Here is a 24,221-nt window from a genome sequence, read left to right on the forward strand (position 1 = left end):
TCACCATCCTCCCCATCTGGGTGGCGGTCCCTCACCTTAGCCTCTGGATGGTCCCCTGCCTTGAGGGACGTCCCCTCCTCTGCACCTGTGCCCAAGAGCCACCCCACAGGCATGTGTGTGTCTCTGCCTCCCCTGGTCCTAACTTTTGCCTTGCTCAGCCCTGAGTTCCCAGAGCTTCCCCACACCCAGTAAGTTGCTAAGTTCCCCTCCAGCGGTCTCCTAAGCTGCGTCAGCGTCCCTCTCAGTCACCAGCACCTGGTTCCCCACCCACACCTTCCCATCCTTGCCTGGGCTGGTGCCGACTCACTAGGACCCTTCCTGCCCAGGGGAGGTCACCTGGCCTCTCCAGGCACCCAGAGAGACTGTGACCGTGTCCTTGCATGGCACTAGCTCTCTGGCCTGGGTTTGGTTGCGTTTCTCTTTATTGTTTCTTGACTAGTGTGTCGGCCATGTCAGGTGAAATTTTCAGATTAACAGCTTAACACTCCATGCAGGAAGTCCCTAGTTGATATTCTCAGCACATCACCATATGGCTGTCCTGATGGTATATATTATATCTTACAGAACGTATTAATCTTATAGAACATATTAATACGTGGGCTTCCTTACGTGATCCTAAAAATCCGAATATGTTTTAGAATTGTCACTGCAACTTCCAGTCAACACGTTTAGCATTTGCTTTGGTTAGGTTTGCTTTGGTTTTTCATATATGGGATTAAAGAATTAAGACAGATATTTGTTTCTGATACATCATTTTTAATTTAGAGAATTTATATTCCTTTTGATTAATTCTGGTGATTCAGCTTTGCCTCTACATCCTTGCTGGGTCAGATGATGCAGTTTTTATTCCAATTATGAAGGGCATGTGGGTCCTCTGCAGTGAGTTTGGATTTTTATGTTTGAGGCTCACCAACATTCCTCAAAAGGTTTCGGATAACTAAATCTCACATTAAGCATTTCCCTTTTATTGTCTAAAATTTCACCCATGTTTCTTTCTGATCGCGTTTGGCTTTTGTTTTCGTTTCGTTTCTTCCTTTTGTTTCTAACTTGAAGGCGCCACGTTTTCTTTTCCTGCTCGCTTGTTCCTTCCTGAAGGTCGTTTCTTGTCCCTCACCCACCACTGCCGCCCACTGTGCTGTATTTCCAAGCGACCTTCGGGTGTTGGCTGCAATGACAGATTTAAGACAAATGTTATTTGGAATTAACTTTTGAAACTCTAAATGTCGAAACGGTAGATTTTAAAACTCATTCATTTCTACTAGTTCTCTTGCTTTACGGTGTGATGTCTGCATGTCACAGATGGATGACAGGGTTTCTAAGGCTTGCTTTTCCTTTGTTGGTATTTTCCTAATTGCTTAGGATATATCACATAAAATTACTTAACAAGTAGTGGAAAAGAATGATTTCTCTTTTGCCGTTTCACCTGGACTTTTTGTTTGTATGATGTAGTTGGTGCTGCAGAAGCTACTTTGTTGAAAGAGGAGGGGGCAGGTTGCTTCTCGTTTGTGTGGTGTAGCTAATGCCACACCCGGATGTCTTGTTTGTACGATGTGGTCAGTGCCACAGGAGCTACCATGTTGGAAGGGAATGGGGCAGGCTGCTTCTTGTTTTTGTGGTGTAGTCAGTGCCGCAGGAGGCACTATGTTGGAAGGGAATGGAGCAGGTGCCTTCCTGTTTTTATGGTGTAGTCAGTCCCGCAGGAGGCACTACGTTGGAAGGGAATAGGGCATTGTCCTTCTTGTTTGTATGGTGCAGTCAGTGCCGCAGGAGCTACCATGTTGGAAGGGAACGGGGCAGGTTCCTTCTTGGTATGGTGTGGCCAGTGCTGCAGGACGTACCATGTTGGAAGAGAATGGGGCAGGCTCGTTGTAAATTTTGAGTCTTTTTTTCTTTTCACTTTGTCCTAAAGGAAATTATCAGGTCTCTGCATAAGCCCCAATTTTTTAACAGGTAGGGAGTGTGTGCATGCATGGCAAACTGGTCCCTTTAAAAATTTTGGAATCTCTAAATATAAAGCTTGAGATATTAGTAATGCTGTTGATAACTGTGCATTTGGGGTGATGGTATTTTTGTAGTATCATTTAAAGGGTTTCCAGCTTCTTTCTGTTTCTGTTACCAACCTGTGGAGACCTCTTCATCATCCTGGACTCAGATCAGGGTCCTCAACACTCCTGCGCTCCCAGCCAGCTGAGGCTGTTGTTCCCGCCTGTGTGTTTTTATAGAAGTCTAGGAGTTGGGGGTAGGAGGTGGGTGTGGGCAGGGGTCACATCGCTTACAGGTTACGTTTGCTGGAAGCAGTCACATCGGCTGAGAACAGAATCCCCAGGGCCTGAGGATATCCTGCAGGAAACTGGGTTTTAGTGTGTAGCTTGGCATCAGCCTAGAGATAAGACAAATTCTGTTTTAAAAATCAAGTGCTCTGTGGTGGGATGGTGACATGGTTGGCTGTGTCCCCACCCAAATCTCATTTGAATTCCTACGTGTTGTGGGAGGGACCTGGTGGGAGGTAACTGAACCACGGAGGCAGGTCTTTCCTGTGCTGTTCTCATCATAGTGAATAAGTCTCACGAGATTTGACAGTTTTATAAGGGGGAGTTCCCCTGCACGTGCTCTCTTTCTGCCTGCTGCCATCCAGGTAAGACATGACCTGCTCCTCCTTGCCTTCCACCATGATTGTGGGGCCTCCCCAGCCACGTGGAACCATAAGTCCATTAAACCTCTTTTTCTTCCCAGTCTTGGGTATATCTTTATCAGCAGCATGAAAACAGACTAATACAGATGGAGTAGGGGAGGGCTGCTGAAGAATTGAAGCCTCTTAGCTGCTGCTGGAAATAGATGCAGTCGAGGTGCAATTACTCATGGTTGGTCCTCCACAGGCAGCGGGGTCATTGTGAAGACCTGTGTGCCACAATATCTAGAAAACAAAGGAGCCCCGAGCCACTGTTTGCTTGTCGTCTAAATCAATGGACTATCTTATCACATGCAATGTTAGACAGTGTATTACATATGAATATTCATAAGCAGAAATATAAATATAGACTATATACTGTAAGATAGTATTCATTATACAATATGACTAATTCACTTAGATACTTCACATAGAATTTGCCTTCAGTTTTACATTGATACGTGTGATAATAACTGCTCTGTGTGTTCTTGAGAAAGTGCGTCACATTCCTGTGAGTCATGGAAAAACCATCGCATTTTGAAATAGAACATGAGATTCTGGCCACCACGTTGTCAGTTACAAGCTGCTTAGACTTCATGTCTTGCTTAGATTCTCAAATTCTCTGCATCTGGAAAATGGCAAGGATAGTGATGCTCATTTCTAGGGTTGTCATGAGGCTGAAGTGAGATAATGGCAGCAGAAATACTTAGTGAGCAATAATGCTGCAAAGGTCAGCGACTGTTTATGTAAATAATGGCCACCTTTGAAGCCCCTTTCTTCAAAGAGTCTCAGTCTTGATTCTTGAGGAGGTGTAATTTATCTCTGAAAAACTGCATTATTTCTTGCTGGGCATGTTGGCTCACGCCTGTAATCCCAGCACTTTGGGAGGCTGAGGTGGGGAGATCGCATGAGCCCAGGAGCTCAAGACCAGCCTGGGCAACAAAGCAAGACCTCATCTCTAAAATTAAAATAAAAATTATGATATTTCCTGAGTTTTGACCTGATGAAGTACTGCGGTAAACCGCTGTGTCTCACAGTGTTGTAAGCGAAAGGAGCAGGCTCCTTCGTGCTTGTATGGTGTAGTCCGTGAAGCAGGAACTACCACGTTGTAAGCGAATGGAGCAGGCTCCTTCTTGCTTGTATGGTGTAGTCCGTGAAGCAGGAACTACCATGTTGGAAGGGAATGGGGCAGGCTCCTTCGTGCTTGTATGATCTAGTCATTGCTGCAGGAGGTATCATGTTGGATAAGTGGCACAGTGGATAGAATCCATCTCCATTGTGACCATGAGTGGATTTCTGCTATTAAATTGGAGTATGACTTATGCAGGGCTTGGGGGTGAATCTGGAGGCACAGGTGGCCAAGTCTCCCATGGGCCTGCACCCCCAGATGAGGGGCCCCCAGATGCAGATCAAGGACTTTACACCCCAGAGGGCTGCCTTCTGGCCCCTCCCAGATTGTGCCTCCCCAGAGGTGACCACTGTTTTGATCTTCATCACCATAGTCAGTTTTCCCTGACCTGGCTTTTATAGGAAGGAAGTTAGATGGTAACCCCTGGGCCTGGCTTCTCCACCTCCACTCACCTTGGAGATGTAGTTGCTCCTGCCTTGCGGAGGGAGACACTCATCGTTACAGGGCAGGCATGGGTGAGTGCTGAGCGCTGGTCAATGCTCCCGAGTGGCTGCTCCAATCTGCACTCCCAGGAGCAAAGTGTAAGGGCCCCACCGCCCTCACCAATCCCCACCCTGTGAGCCCTTTCATTTTAGCCCTTCTTGAGGGGAGGGTGGCATTTCCTGTGGTTAACTTTATATTTTCCTGGTGACTAAGCACTTTTAAAACACATTCATTGGCCATTTGGAGACTTTTTTGGGGGATGTGCCAGTTCAAACATTTTTGCCATTTTTGATGAGTCTTTTTTGATTTATAGACGCTCATATTTTCTAAATATGTCTTCAGTGAGAAACGTTTTACAAATGTCTTCTCCCACCCGAGATTGGCCTTTCCACTCTCCATGCTGTCTTTTGGAGAAAAGTTGTTCATATTTTTAATGAAGTCCCATTTATCAGTTACTTATTTCATGGAAAGAAAACTTTTTTTGTTGTGTTTAAGAATCTTGGTTTCTCTGAAGGATGTGAAGGTATTTTTCTTGTGTTTTCTGCTGAAAATGTTATTGTTTTACATGTCACATTTAGATCTGTGACCCATCTCATTTAATGTTTTGTGCAATATATGAGGTGGCAACCATGGTGTGTGTGTGTGTGTGTGTGTGTGTCTGTGTCTGGGTGTGTGTGTATATATTGTAAACCAAAAATAAAATTCTAAGTCCTGTGATCATCGGAATTGACCCCTCCTCTCAGCAAGGGCGTTCCAAAGCTAACCTGAAAAACTAATTCAGACCATGATGGGGAGAGCGAAGTCAGATGTGCCTCATGACACCCTCCTCCCTTTTGGAATTACTGCTAGAACAGACTTAACTCTAGAAGAAACATTTACAATCTATTCTCTCAGAAGTCTGCTGCCTGGAGACTTCACCTGCATGATGAAACCTTGGTCTCCACAACCCCGTGTCTTAACCCAGACACTCCTGAGTCCTTAGACAATAACTGTACTCTTTCAAAAAATTGCCAATCAGAAAATTCTTGAATCTACCTTTGACCTGGAAGCCCCCTCCTCCGGATGTCCTGCCTTTCTGCACTGAACCAATGTACATCTTACACGTATTCGACTGATGTCTCGTGTCTCCCTAAAATGTATGAAACTAAAGCTGTGCCTCAACCACCTTGGACACGTTTCTCAGGACCTCCTGAGGGCTGAGTCATTGGCCATTGGTCACTCATATTTGGCTCAGAATAAATCTCTTCAACTATTTTACAGAGCTTGACTCTTTACTGACAATATCTGTAGGTGTGTATGTATATATAGAGGCATGTATATGTAGGTAGATTTGTACGTGTGTGTGTATATATATAATAGAGAGGTCTGTATTTATAGAGGCGTGGGTGTGTGTATGTATAGATGTGTGTGTGTGAAAGCATATGTATATGACATTTAATGTATTCTGAACCATCCTTTACCCAGTGAACTGCACCAGTGCTTGTATCATGAATTGAGTAGCCATATGTGTGTGGGTGAGGACTGCTAGACTCTTACCGTCATGTATATAATTATGAGAGAGAGGGAGAGAATGTGAGTTAGGCAATTAGCCACACTCCTCTTTACACCTGCTGAGAAAAAGACACAGGGACCCAGCGGCATCAGAACACCTTGTTGGGGCAGCTCTGCACTGGGGCGCAGGTGACAGAAGCCTCACAGGATTCTGTCCAGCAGGAAGAGAGGCCGGCTTCAGCCCCTCCCGCCTGACAGCGCATGGCTCCTGCCTCGCCTGGGAGGAGGAGCCCAGGATTGGAGGCAGGGGCTGCTCCCGCCTCCAGAGGTTTCCAGGAGGCCACATGTTGTGCCCTGCCGGCATCCACGCATTTGGGTCATACCCACTCCCAGACGAGGACACTCATGGACTTGAAGACACTTGGTGTCTTAGGAAATCACAGAACATACAATGGGTATAAACGACGCCAGAATAAACAAGATTTTCAAAGTTTTTGGAAAAAGCTGAGCTCATGCCGATTATAGAAAGCATTTGCATTTTTTGAAGGGTTTTCCTCTGAGGGTTCAGATATCCCTCAGGGATTGTGCTGGTGACAATCCGAGCTTTTTGCAAACTATCTGGTCTTAATTGCCTTCAATCAAGTCGCTCCAACCGAGATGGGAAAAATCACAGCTGAGTTTCCTCATACTTCCGGCCACCTGACAGGGCGTCAGGCATCTTTGGTGACAAGCTGGATCCTTGGGCACCTGGCCCAGCAGGACTGCAGGGTGTCGGCTGCTCCTGGGTGAGCACCTCCCATACAGAGAAGCAAACCCCCTCATCCCATGTCCCGCCGCCGCCCAGCTGAGAAAGAGGTGTGGTTGCAGAGGAGTGGAAAGCTGACTTCCTCCACTGTTTCTCTCCCAGCGCATCACACTGCATTGCTGTGTGCTTCTTTTCACAGGCGGCACACACCTCCGGCACTGAGCGTGTCCATGTGCCGTTACTGGACGGCCACACCTGGCAAACATATTGACCCATGTCTCTCAGCCTCAGGCCACAGCTTCACGCTCCAGCTCTCTTCAAGATGGAAGTTTAGAATTTCTTTTCTCTTTGGAATTCAGAAATCACAAAGTCTCCATTGCCAGGTGCCTGGGAGAGGGGAGCTAGTGTCCCAGGGAAATCAGAGTGACTCGGAGCCTCGGTGGGAGCACAGACCTCGGTCTCCCTCCTGAAACTCTCCTCCAGAAATGTTTCTCTTTGCTCATTTTGTCAGCTTTATGATCCTTTTTCCCATGCTGCCGTTAATCCAGATCTAATGAAGGAACAGTGTGGTGCAATAGGTGTCCACTGGGAAAGGGTCTTTCTAACAGGAGCTGAGCAAAGTCTCGAGGGACCCTCTCAGTCCTGCTGACCTGCTGACCGTGAAGGTGACACATTTGCGGAACGTCCACAACAAACATCTGTGAGTGCTCTTGGGCTGTTGTGATGTCCTAGTGAACTGCTGAAATAGAAAAGTCAATCAGCAAAAAAAATCACCGCTTAAGCAGTTAAATTAGCATTTCATTATTTTTAATTGAGTGATCTAGCACCTCCCTATGAGCCACACTTTATGGAATTTCAATAAAGACCAACCAACCATAACAGATCTGAACACTTTATGAAAGCAATCTTTCCAGTCTTCAGATGCTGATGTATTGCGGCAAACTATATGCATTACTCTCCCACACATTTTTGCTAATTGAGCCACTTTGGTGTGCTGGAGATTAACGAAGTATTAATAATAGAATTATTCTCCCCTTATGATCCTTGCAGACATAGAGAAGTAACCATGTCCCCAAGCCTCCTGCCGCTGCTGACCGCTCATCCTCGAAAGTGTCCTAGATAAGGTAGCAGCAGGTGCACGACAGTAGGAGTAAAACCTTCACTCCTCTAATGTCCGGATCTGCACGGTGGCCTTAGAGGTTTTTAAACCGGAAGTCCCAGCTCTTCAGTCTACCTCAAGGACAAAACGAATCTTTCCTTCACACATGTTGCCCAGGTTACAAACAGTTCTGAGCAGAACCTCGGTCCCTTCATTCCTGTGCAGAACATCTAAATCAGTCACATTTAATACGAATGACTAATGTATGTTATAACCATAAAGGCAATGGTAACTTAGTGACAAAACCACAACTAATTTTTAAATATTTATATTCCCAAACACTCCAAATGTTTTAAAAAGTTGTTTATCTTGTCATGACTCCTGTAGACTTCACTCCTTGTATTTTCTAAGTGCGCACACATCAGATACGTGGAAGGATTTTCAAAGCTGCATCCTGGTCATGCCTGACTCTTCCGTCGTGTGCCTTGCAAAGCCTTCCAGTACCAGTTGTCCACGATGCAGCTTCAGACTCTGCAGACTCCGCCCTGGTTGTGTTGCATGACTCTGCAGCTGCCACACACAGAACCCCAGTGCCAGTTATTCCCACAGGGCTTGACTGACAGATACCAATGGAACCCAGATATCATGACAATGTTAGACCCAAAACAATCTGTATTTATTTTTAACAAAAGGAACCTACTTTTTTCCAACAAAAAAATTTCTGTTTTTTTCTCTTTGAATTGACTTTTATATTCTAATTCCCCCATATTTCCTTCCAAATCCAGAATAATTTATGCCTTGTAAATTGAGCCATTTTATTCCAAATGCAGAATATTTTATACTTGAAAGTCCTTTATTTTTAATATGTTTTACATATTTCTTTATTTTACCTATCCTCTATAGATATTTATGCTCATGTTATATATTTGGCATATTCATTTATATATTCTTCACATTCATATAGTCTTACCATACATTTACATATTTGAATATGTATTTTATTTTGTATGTTACATTTTTATATATGTTATAAATTTAAATTTCATATTTAGAAAAATGTTCAGTGAGTACAGGGTCTCAGTGTTCATGGTTTTCTTCAAGATTGAGTTATTTTTTACACATTATTAGAACATAATCGATTTAATCAGCACGGATCTATGACAGATGTTGGTAATTATTATGCATACAGATAAATATTTGATGGAATTAGTTTATTGATGAGATGGGTGGAGTTTCCGTTAGTTCCTTCAGCAGTTGGCTGAACATCAGCTGTTGGCCGAGGGGCCATGCATGCTGGTTACCCGAGATCCTTCCTATTTATGCCTTCTATCCCAGGAAATTATTAATAATTAATAGTGCTCCTGTCTCCTCAAAAGTATTCCACTGTGGTTAGGAATTATATGATCGTCCTGTGTACTATAGATCAGACAGTTCAGCCGCAACCCTGTGATTATTTTTACCTTCGCAGATGGACGTGCCTAGAAACCGACCGCGTGACTATGTCACTGGGAAAAGCTCTGCCATCTGGCCCTCAAAACCCCTTCTGAGATGTAGAAGAAAATGAACATATGATGAGCTATCATTAAAATGATTTTTATTCATGTATCAGCAAACAATTCAATAACATTGTCCTCCAAATTTCTAAACAAAATATTGGAAAATACCTGATTCACACAAGGACTAGTTACGAATCTTTAGTCTTTTATTTCCTCAATTTCTAGAAAATGTTCCAAGACACATCAAGTGACTGTTAATTGTGCCTACATCCCTTCAACTTAGGGGCACCTTGCTTAACACAGTACACTCAGAACTAGGTGTGAAATCAAAGTGTTCAACACATCTTTGCCTTATCATGCACTTCAAATACATTTTTGTCAGAATATATTTTGACCAGTAGAAGGAAACTGCAAACCAGCCTACTTATGGGAAACTTCACCATCTAGCTTACTGGCTGAATCCATTCTCATCGCCAAATCAAACAGCCAAATACAACCGACTCTCTCTCTCAGGAGAGACTTAACTTTATTTTTAACTTATTTTATTTTTAATTCATTCCCGCAAGCTGGCCTGGACAATCACACGGGGCAGGAACAGGCATGACACCCTGGTGGCTTCGTGGTGCTTTGATTAAAGGATATTTTATGCCACAGGATTTAAATGATCTCTTTGTATGGAGTACCAGAAGTTTCTGTCCTCCCGAGAACTGCCCCTGGTACATTCTAGAAGGGTGGGAGACCCTCCTTCAAAAAACAGTAGGAGAAACTTTCCTGAAGGGGAGTGGGAAGGAACCCTGCAGGCAGCCACCTCCAGACAGCATGTGCCGCGCTCGGGAGAGGGCTCCTGTGGGAACCGAGCCTCTGGGATGAGCTCCCTGGAATCCAGCCATGACCTGGGCCTCCAGGAGGCATTTCGGGTCTTCTGGGGAGCTGTGCCCCTTGGGCCTCCGGAGAGACCCCACTTATTCTCCCTGGGAATGGTTCCTTATATCTGGGACTCTCTGCTTCTGCGTTCTTCTCCGCCATCTCAAACACATCCTTGCGTTTGTCTCCGCAGAGACCATCCCAGATGGGGTGCCTCCAACACAGCCCTGGCACGATGGCTCCCTCCAGTCTACGAGGACGGCTTCAGTCAGCCCCGAGGCTGGAACCCCGGCTTCTTGCACAACGGGTTCCCACTGCCCCCGGTGGGTACTCGGGACGCTGCTACCCTGGACGAAGATTGGGTCCTGCGATTCTGAGGGAGGGAAATAGCCTTTTACTGGGTTCTTGCTCGTGCTGGGTGCCACGTGCAACTCCTTCAGATCCTCCCAGCCTCCCTTTGGTGTAGCAATCACTGTTTCTGCCCTATGGCTTAGGAGCCAAGGCTCAGGGAGATTAAAATCTCTTAGTGAGTGGAACCCTGCAGATTTAAATTAAGTTTTCTCAACCCTAACATTTCTGTTCCTGAAAATCACTTCAGTGTTTTCAGATAAGTTCCTTTACCCATCATGTGGGCTCGGTACATCCCAAGATGCCTTTGAGTTCAGCAATCCACTCACTGATGTAAAGATGATCACTTTTCTCCCAGAAGTGAATTTATTTGCTGAACAGTTATAGCCTAGTAGAATCTACTGGTCTATTTGGTCAAAAAATGGGTCATTTTGCTTGTAATTTAACTACTCATTTCAGTGAATGAGCCAGTCTGTTTGCTCTTGTGCCATGTTCAGTGACGAAATTATCTAGAAACACAGCAGTGGATATTCTGTTTAGCCCAAAGAGGCCAGGTGGTAGGACTTAGGTCTGACTCAGACCAGCCGTGGACAGGTACACCAGCACAGAGTTCCCCTACGAAAACCAGCAACTTTACCTCGGCAATTTTCCCAGGCGGGCTTTTAGTAAGAGGACCCGGTGTGCCCAGAAGCCATGAGCAGCCCTGAGTAGAGCTGGAGGCTGAGTCACTGAGGACGGCTCAGTGCTCCCGGCAGCAGGGACGAGGGGACTGGGCTCACGCTCCGCTCCCACTGGCTTCCTGCAAGTCACTTGCCTTCTTGGCCAGTGACAATCCTTAAAATGGGATAACACTGTCTTACCCACCTTGCGCTCAATGGTAGAGACCAGTTCAACCCTCGAGGCTTCTTAAACTCTCAGTATTAGGAGCCTGTGATTCTGTAAACCCATATTTGCTCAGAATTACTTCACTGTTGAGAAAAATCAGAGTTCAAGTGTCCTTAAATGTAAATTGTGTTAGTTTTCTCCTCAGCTGTGACAAATTACTCCAAATTTAGTGGCTGAAAACAACATAAATATGATCTTCCAGTTTCGTAATCAGTGTCTGATGTCTCACTTGGCTCAAATCCAGGTGTCGCAGAGCTGGTTCCTTCTAGGGGCTTCAGGGAGAACCCTTTTCCTGGCAATTCCAGTCCTGGAGGTGCCGCATCCCCTGGCTCGTGGCCCCTCCTTCAAAGCCAGCAATGTTGTGTGTCTGTGCCTTTGTTTAGAGTCACAGCTCCACCTCCAGTCAGGAGAGGGCCTCCAACTTTAAGGACCCAGGTGATTGGACTGGACACTCGTGGAGACCCAGGACAACCTTCCCATCCAAGGCCCTTAATGTAATCGCATCCGCAGGCTCCAAGGATTCGCGAATGGATGTTGTTCGAGGGGCATTTTTCTGCCTCCACAGATGACCCACTGACCCTCAAAGATTCATGCCCCGTCCTCGAGCATAACATGCTCACCCCATCCCAAGGTTCCCCCAAACCCCATCCCATGACAGCACCAACTCCAGGCCCAAAATCCAATCCAAATCTCGCCGTATAAATCATCCACATCAGGTAGGGCAGGCTCAGGGTAAGATCCATCCAGGACAAAATTCCTCTCCATCTGGACCTAGCCTGTGAGACAGGGAAGCCTGTCGTCTGCTCTCCAGATGCCCTGGCAGAACGGTGTTAAACATAACAGCAGCAGACGTCTGGGTGGAGAAAGGAAAGGAAGGGGAGTCGCTCCTCCCAACCCACGTGGAAATCCAGCCAGGCAACATCCCTTAGGCTTCAAGGCCAAGGAGTAATCGCCTGTGGCTGGAGGCTCTGCCCTCTGAGTCATGGACTCAAAATAGACGACGCTTCACTTCATCCTGACAACAATCCTGAAAGATCAACCTTTTTCTGTATTAACTTAAAGATGAGGAAGCCGGGGCTGAGGGAAGTTAACGCCAGGCCCTCCAGCCACCACAAATCAAGGCAGGGGTTCGAGTCCAAGGGCCTCTGTCCTCAAAGCTCACGCTCCTCCCGCCCTAACTCCAGGGCACAGATCTCCTAGGGGCACCTGGAGCTCTGTGAACAGGAACCACACGAGGAACTGCATGATCCCAAAGGTCATCTTTCTTCTCCCACGGGGTCTCCTATGTCCTGACCAATGGTCTCTTCCTACCCAGGTCCGGGAGGTGACACGACATGTCATTCAAGTTTCAAATGAGGTTGTCACAGATGATGACCGCTATTCTGACCTCCTGATGGCATGGGGACAATACATCGACCATGACATCGCGTTCACACCGCAGAGCACCAGCAAAGCTGCCTTCGGGGGAGGGGCTGACTGCCAGGTGACTTGTGAGAACCAAAACCCATGTTTTCCCATACAAGTAAGTTTTAGAAAACGTTTTTATGTTTATTATGAAACTAAGTGCTATTTAAAATGTCAAACAGAACAGTATAAAATAAAATGTGAAAGTCTGTTTCTGTTGTCCTAGTCCCAGGGGTAACAGTTGTGAATATCCCAAGCATCTCACTGGAAATTATCTGGATACACATATATACAGCATATAAGATAGCGTGTGGGCAGATGTGTATATGGCATATATGATAGTGTGTGGTCATGTGTATATAGCATATAGGATTACGTGTGGGCACGTGTATTAGCATATATGATCGTGGGTGGGCATGTGTGTACATAGCATATATGACAGCGTGTGGGCACTTGAGTATATACAATCATGTGTGGGCACATGTGTATATAGCATGTAAGAGTGTTGGGCACGTGTGTATATGGCATATAAGATTGTGGGCACATGTGTATATGGCATATAAGAGTGTGTGGGCATGTGTGTATATAGCATATAAGACAGTGCGTGGGCATGTGTGTATATGGCATATTGGCATATAAGATACTGTGTGGGCATGTGTGTTTATACATATAAGAGTGTGTGGGCACGTGTGTATATATCGTATAAGATAGTGTGTGGGCACGTGTGTATATAGGATATAAGATAGTGTGTGAGCATGTGTGTATGTGGCATATAAGATACTGTGTGGGCACATGTGTTTATAGCATATAAGAGTGTGTGGGCATGTGTTTATATATCGTATAAGATACTGTGTGGGCACGTGTGTATACAGGATATAAGATAGTGTGTGGGCACGTGTGTATATGGCACACAAAATAGTGTGTGGGCATGTGTATATGGCATATATGATAGTGTGTGGTCATGTGTATATAGCATATAGGATTACGTGTGGGCACGTGTATTAGCATATATGATCGTGGGTGGGCATGTGTGTACATAGCATATATGACAGCGTGTGGGCACTTGAGTATATACAATCATGTGTGGGCACATGTGTATATAGCATGTAAGAGTGTTGGGCACGTGTGTATATGGCATATAAGATTGTGGGCACATGTGTATATGGCATATAAGAGTGTGTGGGCATGTGTGTATATAGCATATAAGACAGTGTGTGGGCACATGTGTATAAGGCATATAAGACAGTTTGTGGACTTGTGTGTATATGGCATATAAGATACTGTGTGGGCACGTGTGTTTATAGCATGTAAGTGTGTGGGCACGTGTGTAAATAGAGCATGTGATCCCATGTGTACCTGCGCTTTTTCTCATCCTCTGTGTCACATCATGTGCATGCTCAGTGCCTGGTAAGGACCACTTAGCAATAGTTCTTACACATGTCTGCATAACATTAAGTGAACAGAAATGTTAATTGTTTGTGACTTCTTAATATTCCATTTGTGTGTGCATTATAATCTGTCTAACCACTTCCCTTATTAATGAGCATGAGTTGCTTTCTGCTTCATTGCTGTTTTTATGCTGTCACAAATAATGAAGCAAAGAGCACACTTGGCCCTCAGTCTTTGTGCACATGTGTACACCTGATGGATCCAGGGGTAAGATTGCTAAGTCACGGTGGAGGTGCCTGATATTTTGATAAATATTGCAGAATTACTCTCCATTAATATTGCACAAATGTTCACTCTTACCAGAAAAGAAAGAGACAATATAGGTAGGATTTTAATTTTATTTCTCTCTGGAAGCCAGCGTTGAAGTTAACAAGGGACATTTTCTTTATTTTCTTTTTTCTTTCTTTTTTTTTTTTTTTTTAAAGATAGGGTCTCATTCAGTCACTCAGGCTGGAGTGCAGTGGTGCAATCTCAGCTCACTGCAACCTCTGCCTCCCAGGTTCAAGTAATTCTTCTGCCTTAGCCGCCCGGGTAGCTGGGACTACAGGTGCACGCCACCACACCTGGCTAATTTTTGTATTTTTAGTAGAGACGGGGTTTCACCATATTGGCCAGGCTGGTCTCGAACTCCTGACCTTGTGATCCACCTGCCTCAGCCTCCCAAAGTGCTGGGATTACAGGTGTGAGGCACCGTGCTCAGCCAACAAGGGACATTTTCTACTTAAGAGCACAGATGGTTTCAGGCTCATGTCCTCTCTAACATTTGTTCAATAAAACTTCACTGGCAGTTATTCTGTGCCATGCTGTGATGTGTGCTGGGCAGACTGAAAAGGAAGACAAGCTGGTCCCTGGAAGATGGGCAGGACAGTTACATAAACCAGCAGTTATAAGATTCTGGGCATCTGCAGAGGAAGTCCCAATGGGCAAAATCAAGGTATTTAAACCAAATATCCCAAAAGGAATAATATTGGGGGAAAGGAGGAAAAGGAGCACCATAAAGACTGTGTCAATCATAGAAACTGAATTTCAACCAGGTCCAGCCTGTCCCTGGGAGGAGGTCACACTCTCTCTCACATGCTGGGGCTCAGACCCTGGATGACGGGGGGGTCCCTTGCTCTTCTCTGCAGAGCCTCCTCACCAGGCATCCCTGAAGTGACACCCACTGCAGCATGTCCCTCTAACCTGGGGAGTTCATTCTTTTTTTTTTTTTTTTGAGCTGGAGTCTTGCTCTGTTGCCCAGGCTGGAGTGCAGTGGCACAATCTCAGCTCACTGCAACCTCCACCTCCCAGATTTAAGCAATTCTCCTGCCTCAGCCTCCTGAGTAGCTGGGACGACAGGCGTGCACCACCATGCCCGGCTAATTTTTCTATTTTTAGTAGAAACAGGGTTTCACTACATTTCCCAGGCTGGTCTTAAACTCCTGACCTCAACTGATCCACCTGCCTCGGCCTCCCAAAGTGTTGGGATTACAGGTGTGAGCCACCGCGCCTGGCCCTAGTGTTCATTCTTCATACCCAGGACCCCAAAGTTCTCATCTGTTAACATTGGAGCTATCAGATCTTGCAGAAGTATCTGTATCTTCAGCAATGAACGGTCCGCCAAGCAGAGGCCCTCGTGCCCAGCTAAGAGGCTCCCAAGCAGAATCTAATCTCTGCAAAAACGACTGAGTTGTGCAGCCTGGAGAAGCGGTGGAGACGGGCACCTGTTATCTGTCAGGTCTTGGGTTCCAGGCTTGCCTTGTAACTTATCAGCTGCTTGTATATAGGTTCGTTGTCTGTAAAAAGAGTCTATTTCCCACCTAATAGTGTAGCAATTAAAATGAAATGAGATCGAATTTGCAAAACCAGGCTCGGAGAAGGAATTCGATGAATGTGCATTGTAATTGCTGCGTTGCTGGAAGCCTAGCCAGAGGGATGTGAGGTGATTAGGGAAACTCAGCAAGGAGGGAGCACATTGGGTGGGGAGCTGCACTGAGAGAACCACTCTGTGTGGGGGGTTCCACCTTTGGGGCTCCCCTGGAGTTTAGCTGGTTTGGGTAAGAGCTGGTGAAAAGCAGCCTTGGAAGAAGGAGGAGTTGTTCGTGCAAGTCTGCGGCTGCCATTGGGGTAATCTGTGTTTGCCCGTCCAGACAAGTGGGACAGTTGGGGGCCACTACCTGGGTGGGAAGGACACGGGTGGCACTGAGGCCAGACAAGGACCCCAGGAAAAGCCCAGCCCTTCAGGGCCACGCACACTGTGGGGGAGGTCGGGGGCCTCCGGCCAGGGCATCATCCCAGGCATGTTCCGCTGATATCCAGGGCCACATGACGGTTGGTGTGAGCCCCACACACCTGCCCACAGGGGCTCCTTCCTCCATCCACAATAATCAAAGTTACATGGATGGCTGTGTTCATATAGAGATAAATATATTAATGTAGGTTAAAACTTTTTCTTTGGCCTAAATGTTTCTTATTTTCTTCTGATTTTAAAATAAATTAAACATTTTGTGAGCACACTTACTCCTGTAGCCATAGGCACTGTGGCTATGGTGCCTCCAGGATAAGTTGGCCTTGGGGAAACTGGACTTCCACCCGCTTTAGGAGAGAATTGGCCTGTTGTCCTAAGAAAAGTCTCCTCAGAAGAACCTGAGTGGGAGTGAAAAGCAAAAGTGAGCTGGGCCCCAGGGCCCCCCGCACGACCAGGCATAAACATACTCACAGGCACATGTGACCACCCATAACCTGTGTGTTCACCCTTGTGCATACACACATGCACACCCACCCACACCCATACACACCCACCCACACCCATGCACACCCACCCACACCCACCCACACCATACACACACATGCACACAGGCACATGCACCTAATCATGCTCATGCACACACAGATCCACACACACACCTCCACACACCTCAAATGCACACCCACCCACACCCATACACACCCATACACACATGTGCACACAACTCATGCACACAGCTGCTCCAGGCTCCTTCTGCTGCCATGGGGTTCTAAGAGGACCCTGTGTAACTCAGGAGTGTGTTGGACAAGGGCAGGGGAAGCCGTGGAGAGAAGCAGGATGCTATAATGTCCATGGAGACCCCCACAGAGGTTCTAGGGGGGGGGTCCGGGCACTGGCTACTTGGGGGCTCCCTACTGGATCTCAGGGAAAGGCGGGTGTCCTCATCAGCCATGTCACTCTCCAAGCTCCTCCTTTCTTTTTAGGGCTCAGTTATAGTGAGCCCGGTCACACCAGGTACCATCTCTCTGCCCTATTTCAACTTTCTGTTCTGGCTGTTCTGGGCCAGCCTATCTTCCATGGTGCAGGACTGGTGTTGACAGTACTTCCCTTCCACACGGAGCACATGCCTGTGGGGCCCTGAAGGCAGAGAGGCTGGGGCAGGTGCTGTGGGCAGCAGGGAGGGAGGGGCTGGACCATCTCAGGTGGGAGCCTGCAGGGCTTGTTCCAAGGAGCTAAGGAGCTGAGACTCCAGACCTCAGGGCTGTGTGCTAAGGGCTCTGGACACAAACTCAGTGCATGGACAAGAGGCAAACCCTCAGGGGACGACTTGAAAATACGGAATGACAAGGAATTGTTATCTTCATTCTATAACGAGCTCTTATAAAGCAACGAGAAAAAATAAACACCCAATGGAATAAACCCCTGATGTGAACAGGAAAATTACAAGAAAACTCAAATGTGTGTGTAAACACACACACACACATAGATATAAATGAAAGATAAATTAACAGCAAGATGCTGTTTTTAAACATACAAACTGGAAAGAAATTATGAAATTTTAATTTAGTGTCGTTGAGGGTATTGAGAAATGATTTGCATCCATACATTGCTGTGCAAATGTAAATTGGTGAATGCATTTGGGACACGATGTGACATAAAATATGAAATGAAATCAAGCCCATTCACACCACCACAAGAATCTTTCCTAGGGACAATGTCAAAACTGCCCATAAAAGTGGGTGAATATATTTGTTTGTCACAATTTTTATATCACCAAAATACTGGAAAACTTTAAACACTGATCACAGGCTAGGAGCATGAGAAACACAAGCAACTTTAAACAATCATGTTATACAGTGACACTATGGAAATGGTGAAATGTTTCCCGGGTTAGTAAAATTTTAGATGAGATTCTCCTTGTCACTTTTCTTATTTCAAAATGTTCATTATTGAGCATATATTATCTTTGTACTTAGAGAAAAATAACAATTAAATTATTTGTAAACAATTTTTAAAATAAAAGGCAAGACCACATCTGGCAGACAGGACACCTGTGTGCCTGTGGGTGAGAATGTGGGAGAGGCCCCAGGGTGGGTCTCCAAGGCACTTTCCAGGGCTCTTGGTCTCGGGCGCGAGCCTCCTGGCTTGTAGTTAAGAGTGTTCGTCAATTATCCAGATCCTGTCCATCCCCAGGGCAGCCTTCAGTAGTTGAGTGATTGAGCTAACAGTCACTCCAGTGAGATGAAAAATATATGGTCTACTCTAGGAGTAGCTCCGTAAACCCAGTAGATGACACATCATAAATCAGTGCTTCTACATGTTTGATGTCCTTTGCACTGAAACCATCCAGTTTGGCCTCTGAGTATTTACGGTGGAGTGTGAGGGTAAAAGTTCTTAGTGAGCTTGGAGCAAGTTGGGACTTTAGAATCTCAAAGCAAAACAGAAAAGGATCCACACAATTTATCATATCTATGTTTATTCAATTTTCCTTAGAGAAACATGTTTCCAGCAACTGCATGAGACTATAAATTAAAGTGTTTTGAGTCTCTGACTACTGCCTCACTCAACCCAGGAGCTTCTAGGGAGCTGTGAGAGCTTCGCAGCATCCTCTATTTTAGGACCAGGCTTTTCTTCATGCCCTCGCTCCTTCTGGTCTCAGCTAAGTGGGGATGCAGCCAGCCCGATGATTTCCACTGGGTGCTGCAAACCCCCCATCCACTGCAGAAAACACGTAGCTATGAATGTATCGAAAACCTAAAAACTACCCAAGCCTTCTCGTGCACACCAGTGTGTATCTCTAGGTACATAATACAAAGTGGAGTTAGTGGATTATGAATTATGTTCAGGATGGAATTTTGTTATTTCCATAAGTTATTGGGAACACGTGGTGTTTGGTGACATGAGTAAGTTCTTCAGTGGTGATTTGTGAGATTTTGGTGCACCTGTCACCTAAGCAGTATACACTGAACACAATTTGTAGCCTTTTATCGCTCACTCCCTTCCCAACATTTCCCCGAGTCCCCAAAGTCCACTGTGTCATTCTTAAGCCTTTACATCCTCATAGCTGAGGTCCCACTTATGAGTGAGAACATAAAATGTTTGGTTTTCAATTCCTGAGTTACTTCACTTAGAATAATAGTCTCCAATCTCAACCAGGTAGCTGCAAATGCCATTAATTCATTCCTTTTTATGGCGGAGTAGTATTCCATCATATATATATAATCATATATATATATAAAATCATATATATATAATCATATATATATATTTATATATTTCACAGTTTCTTTATCCACGCATTGATTGATGGGCATTTGTGCTGCTTCCACAGTTTGGCAATTGTGAATTGTGCAGCTATAGACGTGCATGTGCCAGTATTTTTTTCGTATATGACTTCTTTTCCTCTGGGTAGATACCCAGTAATGGGATCGCTGGATCAAGCAGTAGTTCCACTTTTAGCCCTTTAAGGAATCTCCATGGTGTTTTCAGTAGTGGTTGTACTAATTTACATTCCCACCAGCAGGGTAGAAGTGTTGCTCCCTTTTCACCACATCCACACCAACATCTATTATTTGTTGATTTTTTTATTGTGGCCATCCTTGCCAGAGTAAGGTGCTATTGCATTGCGTTTTGATTTGCATTTCCTGATGATTAGTGATGTTGAGCATTTTTTCATACGTTTGTTGGCCATTTGTGTATCTTCTTTTGAAAATTCTCTATTCATGCCCTTAGCCCATTTTTGATGCGATTATTTGGTTTTCCTTACTGATTTGTTTGAGTTCATTGTAGATTCTGGATATTAATCCTTTGTCAGATGTATGGATTGTGAAGATTTTCTGTGAGGTGTCTGTTTGCTCTGCTGACTGTTCCTTTTGCTGTGCACAAGCTCTTTAGTTTAATTAAGTCCCAACTATTTATCTTTGTTTTTATTGAATTTGCTTTCGGGTTCTTGGTCGTTAAATCCTTGCCTGAGCCAATGTCTGGAAGAGTTTTTCCAATATTATCTTCTAGAGTTTTTATAGTTTCAGATCTTAGACTTAAGTCCTTGATCCATCTTGAGTTGTTTCTGTATAAGGTGAGAGATGAGGATCTAGTTTCATTCTCCTGCACATGGCTTGCCAGTTATCGCAGCATCATTTGTTGAATAGGAGGTCCTTTGCCCACTTTTTGTTTTTGTTTGCATTGTTGAAGATCAATTGGCTGTAAGTATTTGGGTTTATTTCTGGGTTCTCTATTCTCTTCCATTGGTCTATGTGCTTATTTTTATACCCATACTATGCTGTTTGGGTGACTATGGCCTTACAGTATAGTTTGAAATCAAGTTATGTGATGCCTCCATATTTGTTCTTTCTGCTTGATCTTGCCTTGGCTATGCAGGCTCTTTTTGGGTTTCATATGAATTTTAGGAGTTTTTTTTCTAATTTGGTGAAGAATGATGGTGGTATTTTTAATGGGAATTGTGTCGAATTAATAGATTGCTTTTGGCAGTATGGTTGTTTTTACAATATTGACTCTATCCATCCATGAGTATGGGATGTGTCCGATTTGTTTGTGCTGTCTGTAGTTTTTTTCAGCAGTGTTTTATTTTGTAGTTTTCCTTGTAGAGGTCTTTCACCTCCTTGGTTAGGTATATTTCTAAGTTTTTCTTTTCTTTTCTTTTCTTTCCTTTTTTTTTTTTTTTTTGCAGCTATTGTAGAAGGGGTTGAGTTCTTGATTTGATTCCCAGCTTGATCGCTGTTGGTGTATAGAAGAGCTACTGATTTGTGTACATTAATCTTGTATCTGGAAACTGCTGAATTCTTTTATCAGTTCTAGGAGCTTTCTGGTAGAGTCCTGAGAGTTTTCAAGGTAAATGATAATATCTTCAGCAAACAGTGACAGACTGACTTCCTCTTCGCTGATTTGGATGCCCTTTATTTCTTTTGTCTGATTGCTCTGGCTAGGACTTCCAGTACCATGTTGAAGAGGAGCGGTGAGGGTGGGCATCCTTGTCTTGTTCCACTTCTCAGAGGGAATGCTTTAAACTTTTCCCTATTCAGAATTATGTTTGCTGTGAGTTTGTCATAGACGGCTTTTATTACATTGAAGTATTTCCCTTGTATGCCTATTTTGCTGAGTTTTCATCATAAAGGGATGCTGGATCTTGTCAAATACTTTTTATGCATCTATTGAGACAATCATGTGATTTCTGCTTTCGATTCTGTTTACATGGTGTATCACATTTATTGACTTGTGTATGTTAAGCCATCCCTGCATCCCTGGTATGAAACCCACCTGATCATGGTGGATTATCTTTTTGATATGCGTTGGACTTGGTTAGCTAGTATTTTGTTAAGGATTTTAGCATCTATGTTTGTCAGGGATATTGGTCTGTAGTTTTCTTTTTTGGTTATGTCCTTTTCTGGTTTTACTATTAGGGTGATACTGGCATCATAAAATGATTTAGGAAGGGTTGCCTGTTTCTCTGTCTTGTGGAGTAGTGTCAGTAGGATTGGTAACAATTCTTCGAATGTCTGGCAGAATTCTGCTGTGAATCTGTCTGGCCTGGACTTTTTTTGTTGGTAATTTTTGTGTTACCATTTCAATCTTACTGCTTGTTATTGTTCAGGGTGTCTAGTTCTTCCTGATTTAAGCTAGGAGGGTTATATCTTTCCAGAAATTTATCCATCGCCTCTAGGTTTCCTAGTTGATGTGCATAAAGGTGTTCATAGTAGCCATGAATGATCTTTTGTATTTCAGTGGTGCCAGTTGTAATATCTCCCATTTCGCTTCTAATTGAGCTTATTTGGATTTTCTGTCTTCTTTTCTTGGTTAACCTTGCTAATGGTCTATCAATTTTATTTATCTTTTCAAAGAACCAGGTGTTTGTTTCATTTATCTTTTGTATTTTTATTGTTGTTGTTGTTTCAATTTCATTTAGTTCTGCTCTGATCTTGGTTATTTCCTTTCTTCTGCTGGGTTCGGGTTTGGTTTGTTCTTGTTTCTCTAATTCCTTAAGGTGTAACCTTAGATTGTCAGTTTGTGCTCCTTCAGATTTTTTATGTAGGCATTTAGGGCTATGAACTTTCCTCTTAGCACAGCCTTTGCTGTATCCTAGAGGTTTTGATAGGTTGTGTCATTATTGTCGTTCAGTTCGAAGAATTTTTTTTTTTTTTTTTTTGAGATGGAGTTTCACTCTTGTTGCCCAGGCTGGAGTGTAGGGACACAATCTCGGCTCACTGCAACCTCCGCCTCCCGGGTTCAAGTGATTCTCCTGCCTCAGGATCCCGAGTAGCTGGGATTACAGGCTTCCACCACCACCCACCACCATGCCTAGCTAATCTTTTGTATTTTTAGTAGAGATGGAGTTTCACCATGTTGGCCAGACTGGTCTGGAACTCCTGATCTCAGGTGATCCACTGGCCTCGGCCTCCCAAAGTGCTAGGATTACAGGCGTGAGCCACCGCACCTGGCCCCGAAGAATTTTTTAATTTCCATCTTGATTTCATTTTTGACCCAGTGGTCATTCAGGAGCAGGTTGTTTCATTTCCACGTATTTGTCTGGTTTTGAAGGTTCCTTTTGGAGTTGATTTCCAGTTTTATTCCACTGTGGTCTGAGAGAGTGCTTGATATAATTTCAGTTTTCTTAAATTTATTGAGGCTCATTTTGAGACCTATCATATGGTCTATCTCAGAGAAAGTTCCATGTACTATTGAATAGAATGTGTATTCTGTGGTTGTTGGGTAGAATGTTCTATAAATATCTGTTAAGTCCATTTGTTCTAGGGTATAGTTTACACTGTTTCTTTTTTTTTTTTTTTTTTTGGAGACGGAGTCTCGCTCTGCTGCCCAGGCTGGAGTGCAGTGGCCGGATCTCAGCTCACTGCAAGCTCCGCCCCCCGGGTTCACGCCATTCTCCTGCCTCAGCCTCCCGAGTAGCTGGGACTACAGGCGCCCGCCACCGCGCCCGGCTAATTTTTTCTATTTTTAGTAGAGACGGAGTTTCACCATGGTCTCGATCTCCTGACCTCGTGATCCGCCCGCCTCGGCCTCCCAAAGTGCTGGGATTACAGGCGTGAGCCACCGCGCCCGGCCTACACTGTTTCTTTGTTGACTTTCTATCTTGATGACCTGTCTAGGGCTATCAGTGGAGTATTGAAGTGCCCCACTATTATTGTGTTGCTGTCTATCTCATTTCTTAGTTCTATTAGTGATTGTTTTATAAATTTGGGAGCTCCAGGGTTAGGTGCATATTTATTTAGGATTGTGATATTTTCTTGTTGGACAAGGCCTTTTATCATTATAATGACCCTCTTTGTCTTTTTTAACTACTGTTGCTTTAAAGTTGATTTTGTCTGATAAAGAATAGCTACTCCAGCTTGCTTTTGGTGTCCATTTACATGGCATGCCTTTTTCTACCCCTTAAGTTTATGTGAGTCCTTATGTGTTAGGCATGTCTCTTGAAGGCAGCAGATGGTTGCTGAATTCTTATCCATTCTGCAATTCTGTATCTTTTAAGTGGAGCATTTAGACCATTTACATTCAATGGTAGTATTGAGATGTGAGGTATCATTCCAGTCATTGTGCTATTTGTTGCCTGTACACCTTGGGTTTTTGTGATTTTGCTGTTTTTCTAAATTGTATTTTTGTTTTATAGGTCCTGTGAGATTTATGCTTTAAAGAGGTTGTGTTTGGATGTGTTTTCAGGATTTGTTTCAAGATTTAGAGCTCCTTTTAGCAGTTCTTGTAGTGCTGCCTTGGTAGGGGTGAATTTTCTCGTCATTTGTTTGTCTAACAAAGATTGTATCTTTCCTTCGTTTATGAAGCTTAGCTTCACTGGATACAACATTTTTGGCTGATAATTGTTTTGTTTGAGGAGGCTAAAGATAGGGCCCCAAACCCTTCTAGCTTGTAGGGTTTCTGCTGAGAAATCTGCTGTTAATCTGATAAGTTT

At 44.4% G+C, this 24,221-nt stretch overlaps 1 protein-coding gene across 4 annotated transcripts in view; it reads left to right on the forward strand.

The window, feature by feature from the left end:
* TPO (thyroid peroxidase) overlaps positions 1-24,221 on the forward strand; it is a 104,370-nt gene that overhangs the window by 22,127 nt on the left and 58,022 nt on the right. For all 4 annotated transcript variants that reach the window (XM_003908223.5, XM_031654900.1, XM_031654899.1 and 1 more), the window contains exons 6-7: positions 10,169-10,298; positions 12,524-12,730. In XM_003908223.5, the coding sequence (XP_003908272.4) occupies positions 10,169-10,298; positions 12,524-12,730 (337 nt within the window). The remainder of the gene's footprint in view (positions 1-10,168; positions 10,299-12,523; positions 12,731-24,221) is intronic.

The sequence above is a fragment of the Papio anubis genome, chromosome 14 (assembly GCF_008728515.1).
Source record: "Papio anubis isolate 15944 chromosome 14, Panubis1.0, whole genome shotgun sequence".
Classification (NCBI taxonomy): Eukaryota; Metazoa; Chordata; class Mammalia; order Primates; family Cercopithecidae; genus Papio; species Papio anubis.